Genomic DNA, 27,459 nt, shown 5'->3' on the forward strand with positions numbered 1-27,459 from the left:
AGATAATTCGTTACCTACGTTTAGCTTTTCATCTCCGAACTTTCCTACCACAGCTATACCATTTATTGTTTGGACTTATTTGTACAAGGCACAAGCAATAAAACGAATAAACAAAATCGATTGTGTATGCATTTTACAAACTTTTCAAATAACTAATAATATTAATATTATTCTTAAGAAAAACTTGTACTTCAAGTTCGGAAAAAATTTACGGACTTAAGAAAAAATTTGTACTTCAAGTTCGAATTTTATTCATCTTTTTTTTTAATTCAAATATGATTGATGACAAAATGCATTCGTGAGCAAATGAAATCAAAATCTACGTGCTTCTACGCACCCGTTAATTTAACCCAAACGGTCTCAATCAGCTAGGTTAATCTTAACTTATTGGACGTATGTACATTGTAACCGTAGATTCAGTCATTGCGTTGATTGTGTTATCTTCCCTCGACCGTATGCTTCTAAACAACGAGCGTCGTCAGTATAAAATTCCGAAGTAATTCGTTGTCAAGCTTTTTTTTGTCAATAAGCGATCCTTCTTTTGAACTCATTTATTTCAATTAATTCTCGGTGAGTTTAGTGTTGGTCATATTCTGCATGTGTTTGTTTTAATCAGAAGGTTTTAGCTGGTATTGAGATATTTGCAACACACTGAATCGCTCGAGTTCATTTCGATAATTCTAATTTTTCTTCAAAAGTAGATCTAGCCTAGACTAGTTCTTATAGTTCTAGTCTAGTTACAAACACTGCTTGCTCTGCGTTCATTCCTCGCTCTCTCTCTCTCTCTCTCTCTCTCTATCCCCACCTATCGTCCATCATCCATTTCGCGCAGATGTTTGTTCATCTTCTGCCGCACTTCCGACAGAAGGGACTTCATCTGTTCATATTTTCCCGTCGAGTCGGGAAGATTCTCAAAGTGTATCACGTCGCTAACGCCTTTCGAAAAAGCTTCCCCACTTGGCAACGTATCGTACGGCGTGAACGCTTTCAGTATCGGCGTTCCAAGTGACATTCGCTTCAGCCCCATGCTGGCGGGTTCGTCAATGTAGGGCACTTTGTTCATGGCTATTTCGCCGAGATCGAACGTTTCCGGTTCGGGCGGCCGTTCCGATGGCACACACTCGTCAAGCGTGTTCGTTTTCGGTGGAGATGGAGGTCTCGGTGGTTCGATAAAGCAAGGAGCCGTTGATGTGGATGGTACCAGTAGGGACTGTTCGGCTGCCAGCTTTTCGGCCAGCAGTATGTCGTTCATAAACGAACAATCTTCTGACACAACCGTACAGTTGGCCAGCTGTTCTGCGGGCTGCGTCAGTACAGTATCGGCCGGCGCTGCCGGAAGGGACGATGTGGAAGGCGATTCTTCCATGGACTGGTCAGCAGCTAGATTCTCGGCAAGCAAAATGTCACTCACAAATGAAGATTCTTCCGTCATCGTAACATTGTTGGCCAACTGATCTTCCAGTTGCTTCTGTTTTGCCTGCAGATCAGCCAAAGTGGGGGATTGTGGAGCGGGCTCAGGCACGACCAAAGACGTATCCTGGAAAAGTAAAACGATCAAATTAATACCAATATTAGGTGTGTACTGTTTTGCTCAGCCACCAATACTCTGTCTGTTTTGTATACTTACATCCAATGAGATCACTTCCACGGGAGTCTCGACCAGAATTACACTATCATCAACTGCTGAGGTCGCGTTATTTAACTCAGTATCAGACGACAGCTCTCCATCCTCTAGCTCATTCGACTTGGCTGCTTCCGGCGGCGGAGGACTACACTCCATCGCGTCCATATCCACTACTTCCCTATTTACAGTGGGATCGTCGTTAGTTTCTGCATCTGGTTCGTTGGACATCTTAAGCTTCTTGCGCCGATAGCCTCCAACCAACGTGCCCTCCAGCTGCCGGATCATGTTATCGCGCCCCAGTTCCTCCGTATAGGGCGGCACTTTATAGTACTTCCAGTCGTCAAACATTCCCTCCGGCGGTGGCTCGTTAAATCCGGGATACTCTATTATTTTCCGCACATCATACTTCATGCGTACATTGTCCACCTCGCCGTCACTCTCGTCCGAGTGCTGCACTGCGTCGCCGTTCGATCCGAACAGCTGCAGCCCGGAATGGGTAATCTTTGCGTCCTCGAGCCAACCCGGCGGATAGCCAAACATGCGCATCCGGTACACGTGCAGTGGCAGATCGCGCGAACCGAGTCCGAGTGCACCGCGCAAACCTTCGCTCAAAGCGCCGGGCCTGAAATGGCCGTACTTCTGCTCCAGGTCGGCGTGATAGCGGTCACTCTTTCGCTGGAACTCTTCCTTCTTCTGCCGGATACGCGTATAGTTGCGCGGCTGCTTGCAATCCTTCAGCGCATGATCGCCCTCACAGTTCCAGCAGGTTTGTTTGCCTTTCGGTCGCTTCGAGAGCGAACCGGAAGCGGACGGTGGCGTCTGTCCATCGAACACTTTGTTCATCGATTTCTTGTAGCTCGGTATCGGACCATCGTTCTTTTTGTTCTTCATGGGTGTGGAATCGATAACGAACCAGCGGTCGGTCTCCGAAGCGCCCTTCTCCTGAGCCTCCAGGGAGCAGCCATCCTTTCCCTGCGCAATGTTTATCGACTCGTTTGGTAGATGCTCTTGAAACACCGCTTCTAATGCACTGGAAACGGCTCTTTGTAGCTTTTCAAACAATTCTTTGTTTCTGAAGCGAATCGCTACCAGTGGAGCGTCCACCTGCGAACCATTAACTTCGTCATTGTCGAGATCAATACTAACTACGGGCACGCTCGTTTCCAAAATCTCTATATCGCTATCGTTAGAGTTTGCGGCTTCTAACCGTGGTGTCGTATTATTTTCACTTGTTGAGTTCTCGTCCATTATTAAAGTTGTTTTTACGTTCCTTTATTTAACCGAACGCCGCCAAAAGTGTTTTCATCGGAAATCACTGTCTGCTGTTGTTTACCTTTTTTTGACGGAAGAGTGACGTTGCCGAACAAAACGGAACCATCGTTCCCATCCGCCCCAAGTAGGGTGGGCTGTGTGAAATATTTTGAAAAAGATTCGTTTTGCCGTTAGATTTTTCAAGAAAATTATAAAAAATACAGTTAAATTTCTGTTTAAAAACATATCTATGAATTTATCAAAATAAAAATGGCATAGCAACAGCCTCGTTTGATTTGAATTTAGACATACTTTATATTTACAGAGTATTTAAATAAACCGTCCAATTAAAATTTATTTAAAAAATACTTAAATCGCCCGAGTCTGATATGATATTGAGATGGAAATATAAATGTTTAACGTTATATTTAAACACAATGCGCATGATGTTAAAATCACTCAAAACAGTGCCGAAATAAGTTTGTCTTCCAAGCAAATAGTAATAGGTATGTTTCGAAACAAGTCTATTGAGAAAATAAAACAAAATTGATGTACAGTGGAGCACCGTTTATCCGAGTTTATCGGGACTTGACCTCGCCCGGATAAGCGAATAACACGGATATTGAGTCAAATGATATATTTTTATCACCAACTCCTGATTAAGTTTTGGAAAAATATCTTATTTTTTGATAAAAATAACCCAGTTTTTATTAACTTCACGTTTTTCCAATGAAAATATTTGAAATTTGCCATGCATTATAGTGTTTTTTGTTACAATGTGCTTCTATAATCGCTTTTTCAAATATCCTCCTCATAACGCAATGTCACCTTTGTATTGAACTGTCATTTCTCAACAACACTGATAAACGGAAAGCCGGATAAAAGGTACCCTGATATACGGCGCTTCACTGTATATTCTTTTTATGTGTATCTGATTTTGTCCTTTTTTATGAATATGCTCAATTTCAATACCAAAAGAATATTTTTTTAGTTACGCTCAATGGCATATTTGATAGGTTTTGTAAATTTTGAATGCGTCCCACATAACCGCTAAGCAAACAATTAGCTGTGAAACTGATTCAAAAATGTTGGAGAAACTTTTAAAAAATCTTGGGAATAAACCTAATATTGAGATATCCCTGCATTACTTACCAGATTTGTTTCGAATTACAACACAACCAACTTGAATCATGTTTCGATTCTCGATGTTTAAAATTAAAAACAATCCAACGATACGATTTCATTCACTTTATTTTCTTCATCACGTCGGGAATGTTGATGTGAATACAATCGTCTGTGTTGTCGCTTCAATCAACTAACGCATTTCTTTTCTTCGTTCAATAATGCTTAACTGTATTGAAGCATAACAATTGCTTCAATCGCACGATCAATTCGATTATAATTTGTGATTTATTTGCATAAATCTGTCTGGCAACGGTTCACATGCTCGTCATACATTTCTCGTTAGCAATTAAATTAGTTGTCTACACGTGATCGTTAAAGGGTAAGTAACAATAGTTTTTCTCTCTCCTCTACTCGATGTCTTTTTTGTGTGTGATACAGTTATGTTGGGTGCGAAAGGGAAAGGATAAAATAAATCGATGATTACACTAGCTAGACATAATTTCTCATCACTAGAAGCTATCGCGGATAGGGAGGTACTGTGGGAATGAGGGACCTACTACAAAGGAAACAGTTAGAGGAAAGGAATAGAGACAAACAAAAAATCAAACAAACAAACCAGATCCTATCCAATCGAGGTTCACAATTAAGGTTTATGTTGAAGCATGAAATCACAGTTGGTGTAATTTGTAAAAATATAAAAGTGGTGATGGAAGTCGATGGCTATGCATCACACGATCTGCAGCCCGGACGGGTGCAGTATCCCGTGATGGTGCTGCTGCTGATCGAAATGGTCCTGCTCCATCTGCTCCTTGAGTATCTCCAACTCCCGAATGCCGGACACGGTCACCTCGTACTTGTGCATCATCAGCGAGCGGTAAAAGTGGAGCGCGAACGCCACGAAGATCACCAGCACTGGAATGAGCACTATGCAGGCCGACCAGGCGGCCGTCGTGTTGAGATCGTAAAACTTCACCCAACACAGGATGGCGATCTCGAGCAGAAAGAGGATTAGGCCGAGCAGGGTAGAGAAGGCCCACGCCGTCTCGATGTACCAGTGCAGCCGCTCGTGGGGCGATTCGTGTACGAGCGAGATGCTGTGCAGGTTGCACACCGTCTCGATGTTGGGCAAGATGCAGGTGCTGATCATGAGCGCCAGCATGTGCACCGCCACCAGGAGCGTGGTGCACACGGCGAACGCTATCAGCATTGCCGATGGCACTTTGGTATTTTCATCCAGCTGCACCTCAACCATAGCGACCTGTGAAAAAGGAGCGAAAAGTAATAGTTCGATTAGTGGAAACAGTTTTTCAACGTGCACGAACCAATGTAATTGCAACGATTTCGTGCGATAAACATAACAATTCCTTCCTAAAACCTAACGTACTACAAACGCACGTGGGCGCTAATAACAAAAATTCATGCCATATGTTTTTACATTAGCATGGACATGTGAAAATTAAGTTTATTTCTCCACGAGGTCACAGCACGCGTCGTGAATGAGATCGGAATTTTTCAGACGACCATCTTTCCAAATGGAAGGTTACATATCCGCAAAGAAAAGAAGCTCGTTAATCATAATCATCTTGTGCGGGCATGTGCGCGCGATGGTAACGACGATTTGTTATAGTTTCTGAGCAGTGGAATGTTTCCCGCCGTGGTAGTTGGGCCCATTGGGTGGGATACTAATGGTCGTCCCCGTGTTCTATGTTGGTAACACACGCCCCGTAACCGTTACACAAAAAAGAAAATATAAGAAAAAAACCGCATCCGAAACCGTTCACCCAACCGGTCACAAAGTTTATGATCGCTTGTAAATTGTGTTGGTCACTTGTTGGTGCCGCATTAGATACACACACACACCCCGCACAGCACAGCACAGAGTGCGTAACACGGAAGCGCAGCAGAGTGAGTTCGGGGGCAGCGGAAAGCAGAAATGCGTTGAGCCGTGTCCGTGTATGTTTTTTGTTGGCAATGCAAATTGGTACCGCACAGCAGCTTCTGCCCCCGTCCGTCCGGCACGAAATATCAAAACAACCTGCCTGCCCGTCGGGAGGTGTGTGTGTGTGTGCTACGAGGTTGAATAAAAATTCGGATGGCTAGGATTAAACTATTTTTAAAATAAACGGAACCATCCGCAGCAACCTGGCGTGGCGCGCGGCTTTTCTACTGAACACTCAACTGAAGCAGACCGACCAGGCCTGCCGGCCGGTGTCCCTGCTTGCGAGACCTGCCCCCAGTGCAATACCGCAACACAGATTGTATCCCAAATGCCGTTGAACGACACTGACACTGACAATGACCCCCAAGAATGCGTGGATGAAGGATAGGAGAGGCTGACGACTCTAAGCGAATGCGGGGGAAACAAACTATTGGCGAGGAGTGCCCGTTTTATACTTACCATGGCAAATCCAGACAGCAGGGCGGACGTTTTACTGGAAGCTTTTAGTTTCGCACGGCTCAGCTGTAGCTTTCGCCAGGACAGGTAGTTGGGTGTGTGCAGATCATCACCGGTTTGTGACATTGTGCTTAGGTTGGATCGTCGCTATCAAATGAAAAAAGCAATACAAACAAAGTACTATAAATTATTCCATTCTAAAAGTAGCTCTAAAAAACAGAAAAGCAAAGGTGAATGTAGAGAGGGAAGAGGATGGGGTACAATTTGCTTTACGGTCGCTTACAAACGCTTCCTGGGCGAAGAGTGATGACGCAGCGCCCCCGTGAAAGCTGGCGCCCGCTGCACCGAGACCACTGAGCAGTCCCGTGTTGACACTGCAGCTGTTCGGATGCGCACTGCCACCGGTCCAGAAGTCTCCAACGCCGGATGCACCGCCGAAACCACCGCCGCCACCGAGCGCGGACGACGACGAGTGCGACCGACTGGTACGTACCTTCGGTACCGGCTGTGGACTAACCCTGAGCGCTGTGGCCGGTGTCGCGGTGGCCGGATGGTTGAAGTTGCGATAGAGTGGCGAGTTCAGGCAGAGGTTCGATTGTGAGCAGCTCGGATGTAAATGCATTGTTGTTTCGCCGGCCAAGGCGGGTGCGCGCGCGATGAGATCGCGCGCTCTCGAGCGCAGGAGCAAAAAGTGTCGGTATTTGAATTTCGCGCGAGAGCGCCCCGCAGCACACTAGATTTTCTCACACCGATTGCGCTGCTCACACACAGACCAAACTGCGGCTCGAGCTGCGCTCTACCACAACGCGTCACAATCACCGCACGTGCCGTGTTCCGGGGAAGCTTGATGCAATCTTGCAAAGTGCATTTAAAATCTTTGCAACCGTTTTCACCTTCAGTTCTTTAGTCTAGTTGATACAAAAAAGGGGCAAATTTCAAGCTAAAAAGAAACAATCATACCGCACAGTCAAACAATTGAATTGTCATTGCTGTGCGCACTGCAGTTGTCCATTCGCGCGCTCATTTACGAGCCCCATCGTAGTGCACGTGAGAATGGCGATCTTTCACTCAACAGCACTGGGATGGCGGCAGAGGTGGCGGTGGCAATGCTCTCTCATGCACGGGGAAGATGTGCAGCAACACACAGTAGCAGATCGAGCTCATCGTCATCGCCATCACCAACACAGCCGCCCCGTGCACAAATTCTGCTCGCGGTGAAATGCGATCGACGTTCACGATGCCTCACAACGACGCCTGCGCTTGTGTCCACTCTCAATGGGTTCGATGTGTGAATGAGCTGTGTTAGGTGGAGAGCTGTTTGGTTTGTCACCTTTAGACCGCTGCCCACCCACACCTTACAAACAACAAAACGGCAGCGGCTAAACGCAAACACTCGCCGTTGACAAAAATATCACCCAAAACATTCCTTTGCAGCGGGGCGAGTGGTGTACTATTACCACTTAATGTTCCACCATCTAACGGTCACCATAACGGACATCAGTGGCCAAGATGTGCTTTGTGTGTGTGTGAGTGGTTTTTTGTGAACATTTTCCCTAGCGCGTTCGTTTCCACAGGAAAAGGAGACAAAAAAGGTAGAAGCAACTCCAGACCGTTTGGTTCACAGTTCAAGCGAGTCGACATTCGCACATTCCTCCATGGCGTACAAGAGAGATGATTGAACGAACAGCTGGTTCGGGGTCACACACGTATGCTGTTTGGTATTTGTTGGCTGCCAACAGTAAATGATTTGCCAGGGTTTGAGCAACGATTGGTAACGATTCTGGTTGGTTCATAATTCGTCGTACTAGAGGCATTTTACGATAAGAAAAGGGTAACATTACTCATACAAAGAGCCGCTATGCAGCATAGATAAGACCGTTCAAGCAGAATCAAATTTGGCTATCGTTTCGAAAGGATTTAATTGGAACGACCATCGGCACTACGGGCTATTAGAGATTGTTTTACTTTCTTATCTTTTTACTGGCTAATCGCGACTGGAGATAACAACGAACAACATTGCTTCCCGATGATCGTAAGCCTCTCGACAGGCAAGATTCGCCCTCACAATGCTCACATACGACAGCGAAAGTGTTTCTCTCCTATCACCATCTTATACAACAGCACAATAATGCACTTTTCACCGCATCTGTCTCACTAACATGCAACAATTCCTTTGCAAATCGTCCACAACATACGTCGTAGTTTTAAAATTCGAATCCACTAAGCGCCTGTGTGGTCGTGTATGTTAGATGATATTGATAAGACTGTTCCGAACTAATTCCGAAGCAATAAGTTTCCGCAATCAATATCTAATCAATGCCGCCAAGTCTGGCATGCACCACACAACACAAACAACCAAACGAACGCACACACACACACTAACACTCTAATATTAATATTCCATCGTCCCTGCGAACGGTTCAAGGTTTCGACCGTCTAATAAAACACCGTACTCTCTGTTGTTGTTGCTGTCCCTAGTGCGCTTATTTGGCAACGAGCACGCACGGCCCACTGTGTGACTGACGATGTCGCGTCGCTAGAGCAACCCCGAACGAACTACGCCAACTAACCAACTAACATACTGAACCCTCAATCACCCCACCGGTAACCGAACCCAAAGAATAGAATATCATGTGTCTGGCTGGCTGTTTGTGCCCGCTTTATGCTACATGAGAAGTCAGTGGACGCGAATCGACCTGATGATGATGATGATGATGATGATGACGGAGTACATTCACGGCACACAGCAGCGAGGAAGCTGGCGATCGTTTGCGAGAGTGAATTCGCAAACTCACGTGCTCCTATGATGATAGTTTGTTCCCTAGCTTGATTGCACTATTGCCCCACTACCGGTCGGAAAACTCGGCCGACCGAAGTGTTTGCTGCCTCGATATCAAGATGCACGCACACAGCTCTGTGGTTTAAACGCGATCGCGAAAGGGCAATCACGATCAGTGCAACACTGCCAATATGCTGCTCACAACTAATACTCGCGAGGGGCTACACTCCTCTATGCAACGAATTTGGTTTCGCGTGTGTGAAATGTGAAAAGTGAAGCGCTCTTTCCACCGATAAATTGCCGTCTGCTTTCACTCGGAGTGCACGCTTTACTGACCTGCCCTTTAGCTGGCTGGCTGGCTGATGTTGTGTTCCACACGCCCCACAACAACAAAAAAGAAAACCTCTGCACCCTGGGGAAATTCCAAACCCATTTCCACCCATGCTGTGCTGGGAATGTTATGAAAGACGGGCTGGTTTTTTTGTATTCGTTTCTTTTACAGTTTAGAGTGAAACATCCTTCAACACACCCACGGTCACGGACATACGGTCAAGTTGCCACCTGCTATGGATTGGCGGTAGCGATGTGTGTGCGTGTGGTTTTGTGTGGTTGAAAGAGCATAACCGCGGCTCAACCACTTCATCATGAAGATTTATTAAAGCACATTTGTTGTGCTTTTTATCACACTGTATTGAGAAAAGTGATAAATGTCGGAAATATGTACAATTCTCTTAAAATTATGAATATTGCTCACATGTAGCATTTTCACTAAATATTGAAAAAACCAGCTGTACACAATTGAATGTAACATAAAACATTCTACCAGCAGCATGAATGGTTAAAAAAGGGAATTCTACTTTATCAACCAACAAGCAACCCAAATAGCGTCGCTTAACCATCCATTGCACTCCAAGCCGGGACCGGTCGCGAGCTAGTGAGCACAATCGGCAAACACGAAACTGTTACAACCAGGTAAATATTTACATTTCGATGAATGATCACGATCACGAAGCGACCGTAAAAGTGGCCCATACACGGCCTCAGCGGAACCTACCACAGCAAATGCGTCATCCGGTGGCGGTTAGGCGAAAAAAAAACACAAAATACAAACTACGGCAGAAGCAGAAACAGGTTCAAAGCGGAGGAAGAGCATTTAGCACTGGGGTTCCTTACCTTGTTGTGCGTGCTGCAAATACTGGTTCGGTTGTTCCAACTGGAAGCGCCGCCGTGGCCGCCGTGCGGTGTAAGACTGTGGGTGCTGTTGTTGCCGATGCTTCCACTGTGGCTGTTGCCGTTGCTGCCGATGTGAAGGTGCGCGTGATTCAGTCCCGTCCCGTTGCCGACGTTCGGGTGGTGATGGACGACTCCGTTGCCGTTTCCGGTTCCGTTCGGCTGATGGCTAAGGCCCGTCTGATGCAGCTGGCCAGTGCTGAAGGTTTTTGGTGTTACCGCCGTCCCGAGCGTAGTTGCGAGTACCGTATCGATTCCGGCCGTACTGGTGCTCCACACCGACACCGTACCATTGCTAGGGGGGGCGAGTTGGGAGGGAAAGTTAATAGGACTCCATTGCGTTGAGTATCACGAGCTAGCGGAGGAGGAAAAACTTTGCTGCGCTAAGCGTGTGCGACGGTTTTGGCACAGGAATGTATCGAAGATAGCTAGCAACTAAATCTAAAAGACTCTAATTCACAACATTCAAACTGGGAACGCAAACAAAAAACACACACACAAAACAATGAAATTAAGCTAGATCGAATGTTTATATTTTTCTGACGTGTGTGTTGTGCGACTGGAACAACATGCACGTGGAAGAGGTGATATCATTATGCGTTTGCAGGTAGGGATCCACCGACGTGCAATTTTGACAGATGAGAAGCGTCCATCACTATAGCATGAATACATTCCACCATTTTATTTTCACAAAGATAGTCAAGATGTAGTGTGATACAATCTTTGGTTGACAAAAAAGCTAACAAATTTTTTGTATTCCTCTTGAAATGTTCAATAAAAAATTGGAAGCGTTATATTTTGAACGAACTTTTCGAGCAACTATTTCAAACTGCTCGAGCTGTTCGAGGTTGTGAATCCAATCTGATCCGGAACCACTAGTACTGCACTATGGGCTTCGTTGTGTTATGAATTGGACATAATACGATATTTTTGATCATACCTAGGCCGTGTTTGTCATGTATTTTATATTGTTTAATTTGCTGTCAACAAAATCAATTCCTTAAAAAGGATGAATTTATGTTTTTTTTTACAAATAACGTACGCAAACTTCAATTCTTCAGTTGAACCCAATGCAGGACAACAAACCCGCCATTTCAAATTCTAAGCCGGCTGCAATAGTCGCTTGGATGACATATTGTTGTTGCATCCGGTAAGTGCATTTTTTACTTGTACCGTTTTATTTTATCTTTTTCAATAAATTTATTCAATTCAGAATGATTAATTAATAAATCAGGTGAATTTATAATTTATCATCATCAACTGTAGTAAATTTTTCCTGCAAATTTATCCCAAATCTATAATATCTAACAATATTCTAACGGAAGTAAACAATAGCAAAGAATCAACCATTTCTAAGGGATCTAATTTTCAATTCACTAAATTAAGCGTACGTAGCATTCCAAAACGTGTCAAAGCAATGTGAAGTGTAGGTTGGCAGCGACTCCAAACCACATGCCCTTACACGCACTCAAATCCATGCCTTAGGTTCCACTACACCCAGTCATTAAGCCACAATTTTCATTATCTTCTCTTACTCGAACTCGCCCGGTAGGAGGCACCGAAGGGAAGCAATAGAAAACGAAAGCGCCTCGACCAGCGAACGAACAGGTTTTTACGGCCTGGTCGTTAAGCCCAGATGTGCATATGGCAGACGGTCGTGCATTTGGCAAGAAAAAGCCCGGTTCAATCGGGCCCGTTGCACCGCTGGGGGAACTTTTCACTCTCATCCTCATTAACGCCCCGCGAACGCCGCAAGAGGGTGCAACGATGTGCAACGAGAAACGATTGGGTCACCAGTAGTGTGGTGAACCGACTGTCTGATGATAATAATCAACGACTATCGGAATCGCACACCCTGGCCCAGTCGGTTAGCGTTAGAGAGATGAATAAAACATGTTCTATTCCGTGGCAGGCACAGCGAGAATGGATTGAAGAAGCAAAGTACAACCACCGTCCCTATCTCCACGTTATAGCCAGGTGGAATAAGTTCAAATGGCAACAGGTGTGCTGTAATAGTGCTCTTATCTTTGCTCCCGGCTAGAGAGTTGCGCGCTTATGTAAATCGGTACCGGAATTCATCGTACTAATTTGTCTAGCTATCCATCATTGCGTGTCATAGTAGGCAGGATTTGAATTCAGACCTACTAGATGGAAGATAGGCCGTAATGTAGGGATGAAGTAATCCGGTCGAGACACGAGAGCCACTAATCATAAACGGAGTCTGTGTGAAATAAAGTTATGACGATATAAACTCCACACAATCGTCGTCCTAATCAGCTCTACTTAGAAGGGAAAACAACATTCTCGACCGGATATCATGGCCATGCGGGCAACTCTTCCGCTCACAAACAACGGTCCACAAAGTAAGCTGCCATTAGTGAGCCAACCTCGAAGAAGAAACCCAACGTGCCGTCAAACTGGCCAACCGTGCCCGCTCGTATCGCACCGAAACCCTCGTACCCTAGTCGGCCATCCCAAAGCAAAGGTGTTTAACGGCGCAATCATTTGTTAAGATTGCTATCTCACGAATCGGAACCTCGAAGGGCTGACTGTGCCAAACAACAACAACAACAACAACACACCTCACAAGCCAGCCAACAAACACAACAACAACAAAAGAACCACAAATAAGTCCATTTGTGGTGCGTGATTGAAGAACATAAGCCGCGGCTAATTTAAATAGCTCGGCTACATTGGATTATGAAATGATGATGTGTGAGCGAGCACCCTCTTATCGCTCCTACCCTATTGGGTGACCCATTCGCCCCGCGAATAATGTCCCGTGCACACTATTAGGGTCCGGCATTGCAACAATGGAGCGGGGCAAACAAAACATGCACATTAGGCATATTCACACAGCGCACGCTGATGAGTCAAGGTTGATAAGCGATGCATCAGCATGCTCGATGATAAGCGCAATTACCTTCGTCCAGCTTCTGTATGCTTTGCAAGACAAGGACAACCACAACGGGAGGCTGTCCCATAAGTAAAGGCTCTTATAAATATTACCATAACGATTTTAAAACAATTTAAGCGCGCACACACATACACCGAAACAAAAGCACAACTCACGTTCGGTCGGATCGAAAAGATGAAAAATGGTGTTTTAAGCGGTGGCGCATTTTATCCCTCGCTCCCTTCCCGTTTCAAAAAAGCATTGAACAGCACAAATTGAACAAAAAAGCATTGATCTCGAAACCGCAACCTCATCCCGGTTGCCCATCCCAGCTAATCAACGTTTTAAAAGGCAGTTAAATCGCCCTACCGCCTTTCTCCACCACCGCCCGGTTTCGCGGTCACGTGTTAGCATTGCACTTCGTGAAATCTGAGTAGAAAATCCCACCTCCTCCCCATCAGACAGGGAGGATTCAAAAAGAACACTTTACCCGTTCTCGAGTGGAACAACATTTGTTTACAAATTCCGATCGGCAGAAGCGGCATATTGTTGAAGCTGTTCGATAAATCGCACCAAAACGTGCGCCCACGTTGCCGAACGAACGGCCGTGTCGCCATGACCACCGGTGCAGCACACCGAGCTACACCGAGCCTGCCACTGTCAACCAACCGACATCTCAACGGCAACGTCAGAGTGGGGATGTTGCCCGGGAAGCGGCAATTAAATCCAATTGATTGCCCCGTGGTGGCATTAGTTATTCCTCGATATCCGTTATTTATGGTGCCGGTGATTCGAGGAAGCAACAGTGTCAGAAAATACCTGGAACCGTGCCATCAGCATAGCGTGCCATCTGTCACGAGCTCCGGAAGCGGCACCCCCAAACTGCAACGGAACCCCGTCGCTACCCGAGCTAAAGAGGCTGCCGATGACACGAGCAGATGACACACGATCAGGAAGTACCGCATTAGCGCCATGTGAGCACGGAGCTTATGGATTTTCCGAGCTTCCCCGTACGGATCCCACCTTCCTGCTACCACTACTCCCCCTCCTCGGTCGTGACTGTGGGTGGTGGCAAGAGAAGATGAGAGTAATAGATGAGAGATGTCGTTACTATTATCGCTTTTTTCACCTCCATATCGCACGGTGAGCCCTTTTTTGTGCGCTACTGCTTATGACAAATGGACACGCGCGTTCCCGCGCCTACTAAGCCGACACGTGACACTCTTACAAGACGCCTGTTTGTGTGTATGTTTGTAGTACACCAAACAGATCTGATACCAGAACGCAATCGGTTCGCACTTCCTTAAGGAACGGATAGTGCACACACGACGGTTGTCGGTCCGCCCACCTGGTCTGCTCTGACGTCTATTCGGTTGAAATTAATTCACCACTACGCAGTACTGGGGCGAACAAAAAAGGCGCCCCAATAATCTTGCACGCGCCAACTGGAACCACAAACTCGCACGTCAATCTACGCCAACTGTCTCGCTGAGAGAGCGTGCGGCGTACGAATCTGCATAACGATTCTACAGGTTGTACTACAGGATGGGTTCCAACCTAGAAGAACTGGACCCGCGTACCCATGTGCAGCCATTCATGGACCTTTTTTGTGTGGGAGTGTCTTACTACCCCTTGCTAACCTTGAAGCTAAAAGGCTAGTAGACCAGTCCCAGGCAAGACAAACACTCTCGACGGTAGGCAAATAAGGGAGCCTGGGAGCGATCGATCAGTAAATAATTCTTCGCAATTGAATGATTTAGCTCTAATTGACGTAAATACCATGGTACGGAGTGCTGATTTCTTCTTATTTCGTCGTAGTGATGCTGAGGTATGCGTTTTCATTTTCTTCCGGTAGGGTGCAGATATTATCGTATGTCATGCAATTGTTGGCCTCCAAAAATGTTCCTACTACATGTCAGTGACTTGTTTATTTTTTACAGATGTGTAATACAATACTGGCCCAAACAAGCATACACGTATAAGAACCACGCAACCAGATAGCACCGGGTCCTTGCTACGGTGACACGGTACGGGTCGTTCGTATAAATTATTGCTTGCTATCCATTCCAAAATAAATTGTCAGATAGCATATTGGTATAAAAGATACTAGCTGAAAACTTCTTTCCTAGTGACGTATTTACAGTAAAAAATGTGATTTACACAATAATAATATTTTGTTTATGACAAATAATTAATCAGTGTAAAATATCAATACATGTTTGTAAGTATTAAAGGAAGTTTACAGTAAGAGCAGGATATAAAAAATAAATAAATAAATAAATAAATAACATCTTATGGCAGCTTACTTCAACATTTCATTGTAAAGCGCTTTTTGATTAAAAATAGGAATGAAATGAATGTATTTACACATTGATTTATTACTATTTAGCGTAAATACATTAGATAAAAGTAATTTATTTTTGATAATTTGGCTTTGCTTATTTAATTTACATTGATTATTCAGTAGTAATAAGCTTTGCTTATTTTATTCTCTATACTTCACGAAGGTGAACTTTTTCGTGAACTTTAAATTTTTTTGCCAGTCTTTTGCTAAGCTTATTGTCAAAAACTCCATGATAGTCTTGGAGTCTTGAACGAATTCAGCACCTGATGCAGTTTGAATTTAATGTATGCCAGAACTTGCAAATCACTACTTTCCCATAACATGAAAGAAATCTTGGATTGTTCCTATAAAAAAGGTGACAGGAAGGCTGTCATCAACTAAAGGGGCATAGTTTATGTGCACAGGGACATTATGTGCCATTGCCAAGGTTTTCGAACTAGTTCTAAATATGGATGCCGCAGCTACCTAAGCCTGTATCAACATGGATTCGTGCCAAAAAGGCGATTACCAAGACTCTGGTTCACTTTGTGAGCTATTATACTAGTAAAATTGATACCGGAGCACAAGTCGATGCAATTTATACAGACCTGAAAGTAGCATTCGACTCTTTAACACACGCAACTCGTCTTGCTAAACTCCATAAGCTTCGTTGCTCGCACACGCAATATCTTAAGTCTTACCTAATGAATAGCTAATACTTCGTCAAACAACACGGGTGGCTGTATGCTCCTACCTTCTTCCCGTGGTACAAGCGCAATGGCCTGACTATCTGTATCGAGAAATACTTCTGTGTGTCCTTTTGTCAATGCAGGAGCCCAATTACTGCTACCTACTTCATAGACGGCATAGGCGGCAGTTAATCGACAAAATTATGCCAAAGACCTGGGCGTTCTTCTAGACTCAAGTTTGAATTATAAGCATATCGATGACAAGCCAGATGAGACTAACTAGTTGGTGTGGATATCCGGACATCTAATGAATTTGTGGATTAAGGCTGTCTTGAATAGTATCATTCACTCGGTCTGGGAATACTCGTGCGTAGTCAGGAGCCCTACTACTGCTTCCTCAATTGTCCGATTTAAGGCGATTCAACGAAAGCTCTCAAAATATTCCCTAGGCGAGATTCCCTAGCAGGATCGCCGTCTTCTAGACTGTCCTGTAGGCCTTGAGGCTCTTTTGGTTAGCAGACGCAATGCACAGTGATCTTTACACTGGCCTGCTAAATGGCTTTATCGAGTCATCGCCTTTGCTGCATAGCATCGATATCTAAGCACCATGCCGACCAGTAAGGTCTAGAGAAACTCGACGTGTTGTTCAACCTCGCTCCAGCACTGGTCGGTCTGACCCTATGTTCCGCATGTCGGATTTCTTGAACTATAATGTTTCAAACCCAGTCCTTCAAACAACGTTTCTAGCTTCTGCCGTGGCTGTGATAAAATGATTGATTCTGCTATGTCTTTTTTTACCCATCTTTATTAGGTCATATGGTTCGTTGAAGATTAACTAATAAATAACAATGATAATAATAATAATAATTAATATACATAAATACCGTTTCCATGCAAACGATCCTCCATTATTTATGGCATTCTGGTTGAAGTCTTAAAGTGAATTTAGTCCTAGTGGACTCCTTCGTCACTCCATTTTGTACGACTACATATATGACTTACCCCGCGCTTTGGCAGCTATTGAGCAAGACATCAGACACATGGTATGATTTTAAGGCCTAGCTCTCATTTGAAGACAGGTTTCTGATCGACTATACTCGAATCTAACGAATTTTTTTCTTGTTTTGGACTCAATGTAAACTTACTCTCGCAGTTTACCTTGACGAGTCATACCATGAATGTATTCCTTCTTCTAGAGTTTTGTAATTTAATATGATGGTGTCGTTCCATCTCATCAGAAATTATGCACACGTTATAGATCTAAAACATTTGTTATGTAAGTCTCTGATAGCAGGATGAATTAAAGGAATAAATCAATGAAAAAACCACATAGCTAAGAGGATAGTTACCTATGTACAATTAAGTTATTTACTATCATCTTAAGGGACGGCCCCGTGGTACAGTCGTTAACTAGTACGACTCAATATCATGCCCGTCATTGTTTCAAACCTAGAATGATCCATGGTCTCCCCGTAGCAAGAATTTACTATCCAACTGTGTGGTAATTATGTCTCGAAAGCCTGTATAACTAGGTCGGGATGTCCGCGTCGGACGTTACGTCCATGGTCAATGGTCACCCCGTAGCAAGGATTGACTATCCAACTGTGTAGTAATTAAGTCTCGATAGCCGGTATAGGCCGGCATGTCCGCGTCGGACGTTACGCCAAAGAAGAATAACAAATATCATCCGAAAGATGCAATGGGTTCTTTGAAAAGGAAGGAGTTTAATTGAGAAAAATACTAGGATACTAGACTAGACAAGATAATGTTTAAGATGTTAAAATAGATGAATAAATGCAGGGAAAAATTAGGCATATTTAAACTAAGCTATAGTGCCTAAAATCCCTACTACAGATACACTGTCAATCAACCGGAAAAGGTTAAAATCATTGGCCCATCTGAGTGGAAATAAAAATTCCATAAAACAAACCACCACCGTGCACGCAATGTTATCGGAAGGCCTTTTGTTTGCGCTCTTACCCGTAACGCAAAGGTTGCAATATACTTTCAGGTAATAAAATAAATATTAAATTAAGTCCAACACAAATTCCTCGTCCCAACTGTGGCGAATTTAAACCAGCTGAATTTGTAGCAAACATAACGGCCAAACTTTCACTCTATCACCTGAGGCTTCGGTTGTTCGATGCTGCGTTCCTAACGCCTACACACGCCCGGAAGTTCGGAATCCAAAACAGCAACGACCGAGGCGCAACCGAGGGCCGGTTTGTGGAGGAAAGAAAACAACACAGCGACAGCCTACAGCATTACCAACGGCATTTGCCAATCATTCTACTCGTCGCACGGTTTGGTCGCATCCGTGGGCCAAAGCCCGTCAGACTGTCGACGACGACGACGGTCCATCGACCATCGCCGCGATAGCATCGACCCATTGTCAGCTGAGCGATGGTGGTGTTCCTTCCGGCATGGCGCGATTATAATGTTTCGTTTACGCACGATCTGCTCCTTAAATGGTATCGGGGCCCGGGTCCACCGCTCGACGATGTATCCCCATCGAGTGTCCCCAGAGACTCATAAACTTTATTAAATTTCACGCCGTTTCGGTACCTTTGTTCCCGGCCGTTCGGTACCACTCGATGGCTTGCCCAATGGCAGTGATGGCAGAGAGCATGGCGAATGACACTAAACCTGAATGCTGATTCAATTGTCACCGTTGCAGGCTGCTGAAAGCCCCAACCCCCTATCGTGTAACTGACCTTGGCGCATTGCGGGTGTTTGAGCCCGATGGCAATGGTGCGTCAATCGCGATGAGCTAGCAGTGGACATCATCCTCGTGCAGAATCGGCAGGCACCGAACGGAAGGGAGGGAACACAAACATGCACATGGTGGGAAGCTTTTTACACAAACCGGAAACCTTCCTTTGCTGCCAGCGGGATATGCGAATTGAAGCCTTTCTCGGCTGAACCCTGACCTCGAGGTCATTGTGATCTCGTCGGGTGGCATATTCCTCCGAGTCATTTTATTTGATTGATTTTAACATACGCAATTAAAATAGCATATTCGATATTTTGTGTTGACTTGGGAATGCATCCTTGAAACGGAAACGATCACAGTGCTATTATTTGCGTTGGGATGAAACCATAATGGTAATTTATGGATGCAATTATAAATTAGAGCTCAATATTTTGCATTATCAAAAACAATTTTGGCATAAAGTGCACTCAAGCTGGTTCGCTTTAGAAAGCTAAACCATCGTTTCTTATTTATACCTTCTTGTTCTTCTTGACTCTACTTCTTTGAGCAAAACTCGACAAAAATAGCCTTACACGTGTAATTAATTGCCTTCCCTCAGGTGTTGTTCGTCAATGTTTTTGTAGCAACGGAGACTCCCGCCGCGTCCCAATCAAATGAAGTTTCGGGCAAGTTCTATTTCGGTAACCAAGATTAAGCGCCAAGTCATTGCGCAAACCGGTTCGGTGGGTGTACTTTCCGTTTCGGGCCGAGTAGTGCGGTTACCCAGCAAACGCTGCCCACCCTAAACCTGAAAGGGCATGGTGGTGAGCCCGGAAGAAAGGAAGAAACGCTACACGCAAAGAAAATAGCAAAAAATAGACCGCTCAACCAAACGGGGCTAATGTAACAAATTTATTACTGGCGTCGAAGGTTTCATCCACCCAACTGTGACCGTGTATCAGCAGTCGAGGTGTAGCTGTAGAACTATTAAAACCATGGCTATAGAGTTCCATGTTTTGCTTTTTTGCTTTCTTTGGCTTCACATCTCTCTCCTAGTTCGAGTGGATTCCTCGCGCGGGTCCAAGGTTCAAGCTCAAGTGCGCTAAGCCCCACCATGTTTTGCGGTGGCAGCAGAAACGTACACTATGGAGAGGGTTTTTTATATTGATTTGGTGAGCTTTAAACTTGAAGGGCCCCCCTGTAAGGTGGAGAGGGTTTTTGTTGTTGCGTGGGTCGCTCTCACGAACATTCGCTTTGCCCAGACAGCTAGAAGAATAAAGTTCCATTCCATTCGTACGTTTAGCGGGAGGTGTGGAAAATGATTAAAAATTAACTACGCTGCTAGATGAAAGTGCTTATTATGCCGTGTGGTCAACTCGCGGCCTAGGTTCATAATGCAATCATTTGCCCCCTCCCCGGGCAAGACAGGAACGTAGCAAAGGGTCTAAAATACGGGGACACCCTGCCGCGATTGCCATACCGTCAAAACCGCACACCGATGCGGTAGGGAAGCAGGGAAAGGGTGCCTGCTCGCGGTTCGACAATGATGACAATGACAATTAATTTGGCCACGTACTGATTGCGGCCACCATTAGCGTGGTAAACAGTATTATGCAAACCGCTTTTATTGCTATCAACGCCAAACGTCACGCGGAATGATGAACGATTAGACGCACACGCACGGCGATGGGTTCGCGTTGCGAGTCTTTGCGGACCCGTGTATGTTTGATTGTTTCTTATGGTACATGCAAATCATGTGAAAATAACATTCCATTGGTAGCGTTTATCGTGTACCGTGTGCACATTATGCCACAAACCGGCTTTATCAATCAAGTGTTTGGGAAAGTTGTCGATATGGTACGTCGGAAATAGTAGCACAGTGTAGTAACAATATAATTATGAGAGATTGGCCTAGTTTTGTTAATCAGCAACGGTAAACACATGTCTTGCTGTTGGTGTGAAATATTCATATGTAATTAGTACTTGGCTTCAAACATTACTTGAACGATGCTTAGATTTACATGTTTTGATTAATGCGCTTAAGTATGAACGCCTTTACGATAATTATGATATTAAAGTTTGACTGAGCATATCCACGATAAGGTAAGTGCAAGGAAGAAATGTTTTGGGAAAGAACATTTGTTAAATATCTTCTCAAAGTATCTTCTCAGCTTGCCAGTTCCAAAGTTGTCTGCAAAAGCAATACAAATAAATACAAATAAAACTTCCATTTTCAAAAAAACTTAAAGGACTGCTTTGGATATTAAAACAACGTCCACAAATCTACAACGGCTCTCTTATTAAACTCGACCACGCTTGGACCATCCACTTGTGATTGATTTACAGGGCATGTCCGCAGAAAAACCCATACTCCACATACACAAACTTTGCTCACTTAACAAATTAATACATTTGCAAGGGTTCATGCCGCCTCATGCAGCCGTTGTGTTCCATACATTGTACTTTTTTTCTCCTCCGCTTTCCATTCCCGCTCCTAAAGCCACGATGACCCCGCAGCACAACAGCACAAACGCATTTTTATGATTCACAAAATGTTCATAGCACCACCCATCCTAATGCCGTAAATCCCCTCCCCTCAACTGGAGAACCGTGCGTACAAGCACACACACACAGAAGCGTGTGCTTTTACAAACCTTTTTTTATTAAACTCGGCCGGGTGCCGGGCACTCTGGTGCAGCCGGGCGAAGCTTTTGGGTTGCGTGGTAAAGGGCGCAATTTAATCCGGTTAAGTGATTTTCGTTTCCACATCTCTCTACTGGGCTCGACTAGCGATCCAATCAATTCTCGGTGCCAATCTCAATGTCCGGATGGTGTTTTGCGTTTCGGCAGTGTGTGGCATCTTGTGCTGGTTGACGTTGATCGAAGAGTTTGGCTTTAAAAGGGGGATGTAATAAAACTTTTGTGCAGCGTCAGCAGTAGAAGGATGTAAAAAGGATTGATTGAACATTTTTTTGCTTTTTTCCAATGTTTATTTACTCTATTTCTGCAGCTTGCAGGTATAATTTGACACACATAGCTTACGCACCACTCGCAAAGCATACGCAACGGGAAAATTTGAAAAATAGTCCAACCATTCATAACACCAGATCTACCAGACGCGATAGAAACGTGAGCTAGCCGATGCATAAAGGAAAACTTCGGCGGATAATTAAAAATAAATCTCATTTTCACTCTATAAATCCGTTCCGATTCAGCAAGCAGCAGGTCGTTCGCCGTTTAACTTGAACTGTTTTCCTTTTACTGCCGAAAACTGTTATAATTTTCGTGAATTCACCAACAAAAAAATGAGACAATTGCCCTATGCAGATGAGGGTTTAATCAAAACCCGTACCTATGCAGAACAAGAAACTGAAGAGACAGGAACGGTAAGCTTTCAATCGTGTTCGCATTAAACATTCGCTCCGTTCCAAAAGCGTCCGATCCGCGAAGAAACGTGTGTCTTTTACGCGCCATTTAGATTACGGCTTAAATGTGCCGTCCCCTCCCTCCCTTTCTGCTCTCGAGGGTGGACGAAACTGGCCAAAAGTTATCGTCGGGTAAAACAATGGATTAATGATCCCCGCGGACCTGGATGGACTCGCACAATCCTGAGCCGGCCAGTCGGTAGAACTAAAAGGGAAAGCGAGAATAAAGTGAACGACCAAAGCGGAAAACAAAAAAAAAGATAATTACTGTTTAATGATTCAGAAGGCGTACACCGGTCAATTTCTTTACGCAACTGACATTCCGAGGGTTGGTATTTTTTGCTATTCCATTTTCTTTGTCTTTTTTTTTGTCTGTAACTTGTTCTTCTCGTGCGTCACACTAATCTTGCGGCCGCCACTCTCATTCACCATTCGATTAGGTTCTTTCCGCCTATCAGCTCGGATTACCATTTCCCGATATTGCAAGGTACATGCGAAAGTATCCCATCATTTGTCTTGCTGCTTTTTCCAAGAAATTGGTTCTTTATGAAGTAAAGCTGACCAGTAATTAGCATGTTGCAATACTGAAACCCCTTCCAACTTCAATGACTTCAGACAGATGGTGCTAATTGAAAAACTATAACCTCGGAAAAGGTCAAAAGGGCCATCAAGTTGCACAAGCTGTACAATTGCTCTGATGACACTTCATCATTGCTTGAATAATGCTCTTCACCCCGCTACTTGCCATAGTGAATTACCGCAATCAGCAATGAAAGATCTTTTCCAAAAGGCGGTCTGTTGAGTTTTGATCATTAACTCCGTGCACGATTCCAGTAAATCCCGGAGATGCGTCCAACGTTTGGAAATCCGGGGATCCTCTCATAAATTACGAGGAATCGGGACGTGATTTACCGTATGCAAAAGCCTCACCATCGCGGGCTAGAAGCGGCACAACGGCCTGGATAGCGACATGAGTGGCTAAAGTTGGCAACTAATTTGCGGCATACCGACACGCAGCGGTACTCATCTAATTATAAAGCATCTTATACACACACTCACATACATACATTCGAGCTCGCTGTGGCATTTTGCATCCTCATTCCGCTCACCTAAACTTGAGCACTGATATCACATTAAACGAGACAAAAAGTGGTTGATTTGATTGAAGCAATTATAGCATTACTGGTAGAACCACCACGCACGCGGTACGTCTACCGGGCCCGGGCCACGTGAAACTGTAACAAAGCATGTTTTGGAGTATGGGAATTGGTGGTGCAAATTATGCTTGTTCAGGATTCATCATCCGCCAGTCCCCCTCCCTCTTATTTGTGTACAAGAGTTTTATGTTTAATTAGGTAAAAGTAAGGCTCAGCCCTCTACGTTACGCTAACGTTACGAGTAACGCCTGTTTATCTCAAACCCAAGCAGCATTTTTGTTGAACGCTTGATTTAATCGTCTAGGATGGGCAAATTGGCTGATAATTCTGGCTTAGTATTTATTATTTTTATGTATTATTAAGAATGGCAGAAATTTGAAATAATTATACAAAAGTTCAGTAATCGATCACAAAAATTGTGTGATTTATAATTTAAGAATTTTGAAAATAGATATTAAATTATTATTATTGTATTATCATTAACATCAATTAGTGTTAAAACAACTTCAATAATTACTCAAATCATAGAAAATAAAATAATATAAATATTTTTTATTATTTATTTGCCCTCCTATTGGTAAAACCAGGGCATTAAATTTTTTGGGCAAGTTATTTGAAAGTTAATGTAGTTCATCAATATATCTCATATATTTGATACATCGAATATGATTCAAATATGTTTTTTCCTACTTATTAATAATTATAATTTAATTAATTTTCCAATTCAAGGGTTTTTAAATTTCCATGGCTTATGCTCGTGGACCACAGTGTAATGATGTACAAAAATAAAACTTTTTGGTACTTATAATGTAAAAATTAGCTTAAATTAGCATTACAGTTATTTTTTTATTCACACAGTCTAAAACAGTTGGTGGCATGGATAACAAAGGTTCAATACAATTGTTGCTTGGGAATATTATAAGGCGTGTAACGCTTCTCCAATGTAACGTAGAGGGCTGAGCCTTACTTTTACTGGATACTATTTAATAGTAGAAAACAGCATTTCTAAATTAACTTATAATAAGTGCCATAAGTGCCTAGTTTTCCATCGTAGCTGTCTTTCAATCGGATGCCGATCGCGTACATAACAACTTCATGTTCACATTAACAATTCTAAAGTCAAATAAAGTTGTTTGACTGGGCTTTTTAATGTAAATAGAGTACATTTACAGAGCCTGTGTAGCATATCTGCTATATAGAACTTTAAAATACATGCTACAAAGTATAGATACATTCCAACACATCTTGGAAAGCCAAATCACACAATTACAACACATTATAATAGTGTATTATAATACTCAGTGAATCAGATCACACCATACCAACACAACAGGAAGAATTCAGAGCACATGATCTATACAAAAACATTTGAGACACACTTATAGAAAAGTAGGTGAACTGAGAACGCATAGCAGATTATTGCCTAAAGCGCAGCGTAGGTAAAAATTGATCAACACTTCGCAATTGGAACTGTTTATACATCATAACGATAAGCAGCAACAGTATATACATTAAACCTCAAAACAGGAACTTAGTGACAAGAACCATTGTTTTTGTCAACAAAAGACAAACTTTCCCAGCATAGTGAAAACAATCACTTCCAACCATACAACCCGGAGCCAAAATGTACGAAATCCATAACTTCTTTTGAGTATAAATAAAACCAACTCCGACCATGGCAAGTCAGATTCGTTTGGACTGGCTGGATAGTACTATGCCTGCGGTCGTCAAACATATTGACCTGAACAGTCAAATTCTACAATAATGTTCGTATAATATCACGTGAAGAGCCAAATTGTTAAACCAAAAGCTAAAATGAGTGAAAGTTCTATAAAATAAACGAAATGCTAAGAATTGCCATATCAAAGAGCCGCACTTTGCCGATCCCTGGACTATGCCGATCCTACATCTATCGACTTATCATGTAAAGAGTTTAGTTATGTCCTCCTAGCCAAGGTAAGGCCTCTAAACTCCAACGGTTCCAGTAAGGGAAACCTCCTAAAGTTTACTATGATCGCCTAGACGATCAAGTGTCGAAAGTCCGCTTCGAAACAGTATCCAGCTATTTCGGCAAAACGATGACCTTCTTTAACGACGTTTTAACCCTAGTCAGCGCGAGTTCAAAGATACTACATGGCAACCGTATCCAAAATCAAACTTACTACACCTTTAATTGTCTCATCACGCATCCTCACACATATTAAATTGCCTACAAATCAAAACAAATTTCAGAATTCTGCATGGTGTATTTCTTGTCATGGTAAACTTCGATGGTAAACACGAAAATAATTACAATAGTTTCAACTCACATTTTTCAAAGCAATGCATAATTTAACCTTCATATCTTTATCCAAAAATGCACTTTTACTTACATTAACACCTAACGGTCCAAAAAACCCATATTGGTATGGAACCATTTTTAGAAGTATATTCAATTTAATAAAAAAAGTGATAGTTAGATAATTTTAAAAAAAACATGTTTTACTAGGCATTTTAAACATTCTCTTTACATAACATTACGCTATTAACAACCTAACAACAACCAAAGATAAAAGTTTTAATCTCGACTGAGTCCATTACCTACAGGTCAACCATAACAGCACACGCTTAGCACAGTCGGAAGAGAGTAAAAGTTTGCTTACCCTGGCCGTTTCTTCCTGCTTGGATCCAGCATCTTGATAACACTGAAAACAAATTCAATCTTCCCTGCCCCCGAAACCACTATTCACGACAGCCGAATCGTTTCGTTTCACAATCCTTCTTTCTAGTACGGCGTTTGACACGCACTGACGTATGAACACTTGCTCAACACACACTGCTTCTAAACAACAATGGACAATATTTTACCCACCGAAATGCACACATTCATTGGCTGCACTTTTTGTCACTGCTGCTGATAGTGGATAAAGCTTACGTGTAGAATGCACTATTCCTCTACCCCAGCGTGCGTTTTTCACCTTTCGTGTGCTCGTCAAATATGCTTTCGCTTATTTTGTATTCAGATTTGGTTTGCCCCCCGACTTACATGGTAGGCTGCTTCATCAATAAGACATTTCCAACGGTATTTACACCACACCAACGCACACGCCAGACTGCCCAAACCGGCACGGGCAGCAACCACTGTCACTAGGTAGAGGGCTTGTTTATTTCAGCCCTCAGTTACACGGCAAAGCTTCACCGGCCTTTCGTAATATTTCTGGCGACCATCCACCACCAAAAGGTATGGGTTTAAGATAAATCTTGAAAATGCGTTTTTGTTGACAGGCGGTTTAGTGAGCACAAATAAGTTGCTGCTGCTGCTGCTGCTGCTGCTGCATTATCTTTCCGGGCACACACAAGCGCAAACAAACAAAACAACAAAACACTACGACACTGCTGCGTACGGACGTCGCGTTCCACACTCGCACTCGCACAAGTGGCGCTCACGACGGTTGCTTCACGAATGAACAGCGCTGTCTCAAGAGATCGCCCGTTGTCGGACGCCGGAGATTCCAGCGATCGGGCGGCGTGCGCTTACAAAAACCACGCGGCAGCCGGACGTGATCGTGGCTCGTAGACACCTACACGCACGCAAGCAGACCACTGGTAAGCTGAACCGGCAAGTGATCGTTTGGTTCATTCCGGAGCGATTGCTTGCGATCGTTTGTTATCCAATTTGTCGGTGGATATATTGCTTTTGTAAAACATGAATCTAGTAAATGTGTCAAGAATCCATCACTGTCTCATCTGATTACGTTTGCAAAAATTCGTTCAGAGTTATTTTCAGTAAACTTCAGCTGTGCAAACAATGGTACTTATTTAAACAGCTTAGCGAAACAGAACCGCATATGAATAATAGTTCAAACATATATTCTGTCTAACTTTGATTTATCT

At 43.7% G+C, this 27,459-nt stretch overlaps 2 protein-coding genes across 4 annotated transcripts; both read right to left on the minus strand.

Annotated features, from left to right (window-relative positions):
• Positions 1–226: 226 nt before the first annotated feature.
• LOC120896386 (zinc finger CCHC domain-containing protein 8 homolog) lies at positions 227–2,957 on the minus strand. The gene is made up of 2 exons (XM_040300451.1): positions 1,628–2,957; positions 227–1,537 (listed from the first exon to the last, which is right to left on the minus strand). Exons 1-2 carry the CDS (start codon positions 2,870–2,872, stop codon positions 806–808), a joined length of 1,977 nt encoding a protein of 658 aa, XP_040156385.1. The 5' UTR covers positions 2,873–2,957; the 3' UTR covers positions 227–805.
• Positions 2,958–4,108: 1,151 nt separating this feature from the next.
• Positions 4,109–27,035, minus strand: LOC120893938 (calcium release-activated calcium channel protein 1). Of its 3 annotated transcripts, none has more exons than XM_040296184.1 (4): positions 26,229–27,035; positions 10,348–10,699; positions 6,399–6,542; positions 4,109–5,258 (listed from the first exon to the last, which is right to left on the minus strand). In XM_040296184.1, exons 1-4 carry the CDS (start codon positions 26,258–26,260, stop codon positions 4,728–4,730), a joined length of 1,059 nt encoding a protein of 352 aa, XP_040152118.1. In that variant the 5' UTR covers positions 26,261–27,035; the 3' UTR covers positions 4,109–4,727. The 3 variants fall into 3 exon arrangements, with proteins under 3 accessions (XP_040152118.1, XP_040152119.1, XP_040152120.1); XM_040296185.1 differs by lacking the exons at positions 10,348–10,699; positions 26,229–27,035 and adding exons at positions 6,679–7,335; positions 8,849–10,261; XM_040296186.1 differs by lacking the exons at positions 10,348–10,699; positions 26,229–27,035 and adding exons at positions 6,679–7,335; positions 8,779–10,261.
• Positions 27,036–27,459: the final 424 nt, after the last annotated feature.

Source organism: Anopheles arabiensis, chromosome 2 (genome assembly GCF_016920715.1).
Source record: "Anopheles arabiensis isolate DONGOLA chromosome 2, AaraD3, whole genome shotgun sequence".
NCBI lineage: Eukaryota > Metazoa > Arthropoda > Insecta > Diptera > Culicidae > Anopheles > Anopheles arabiensis.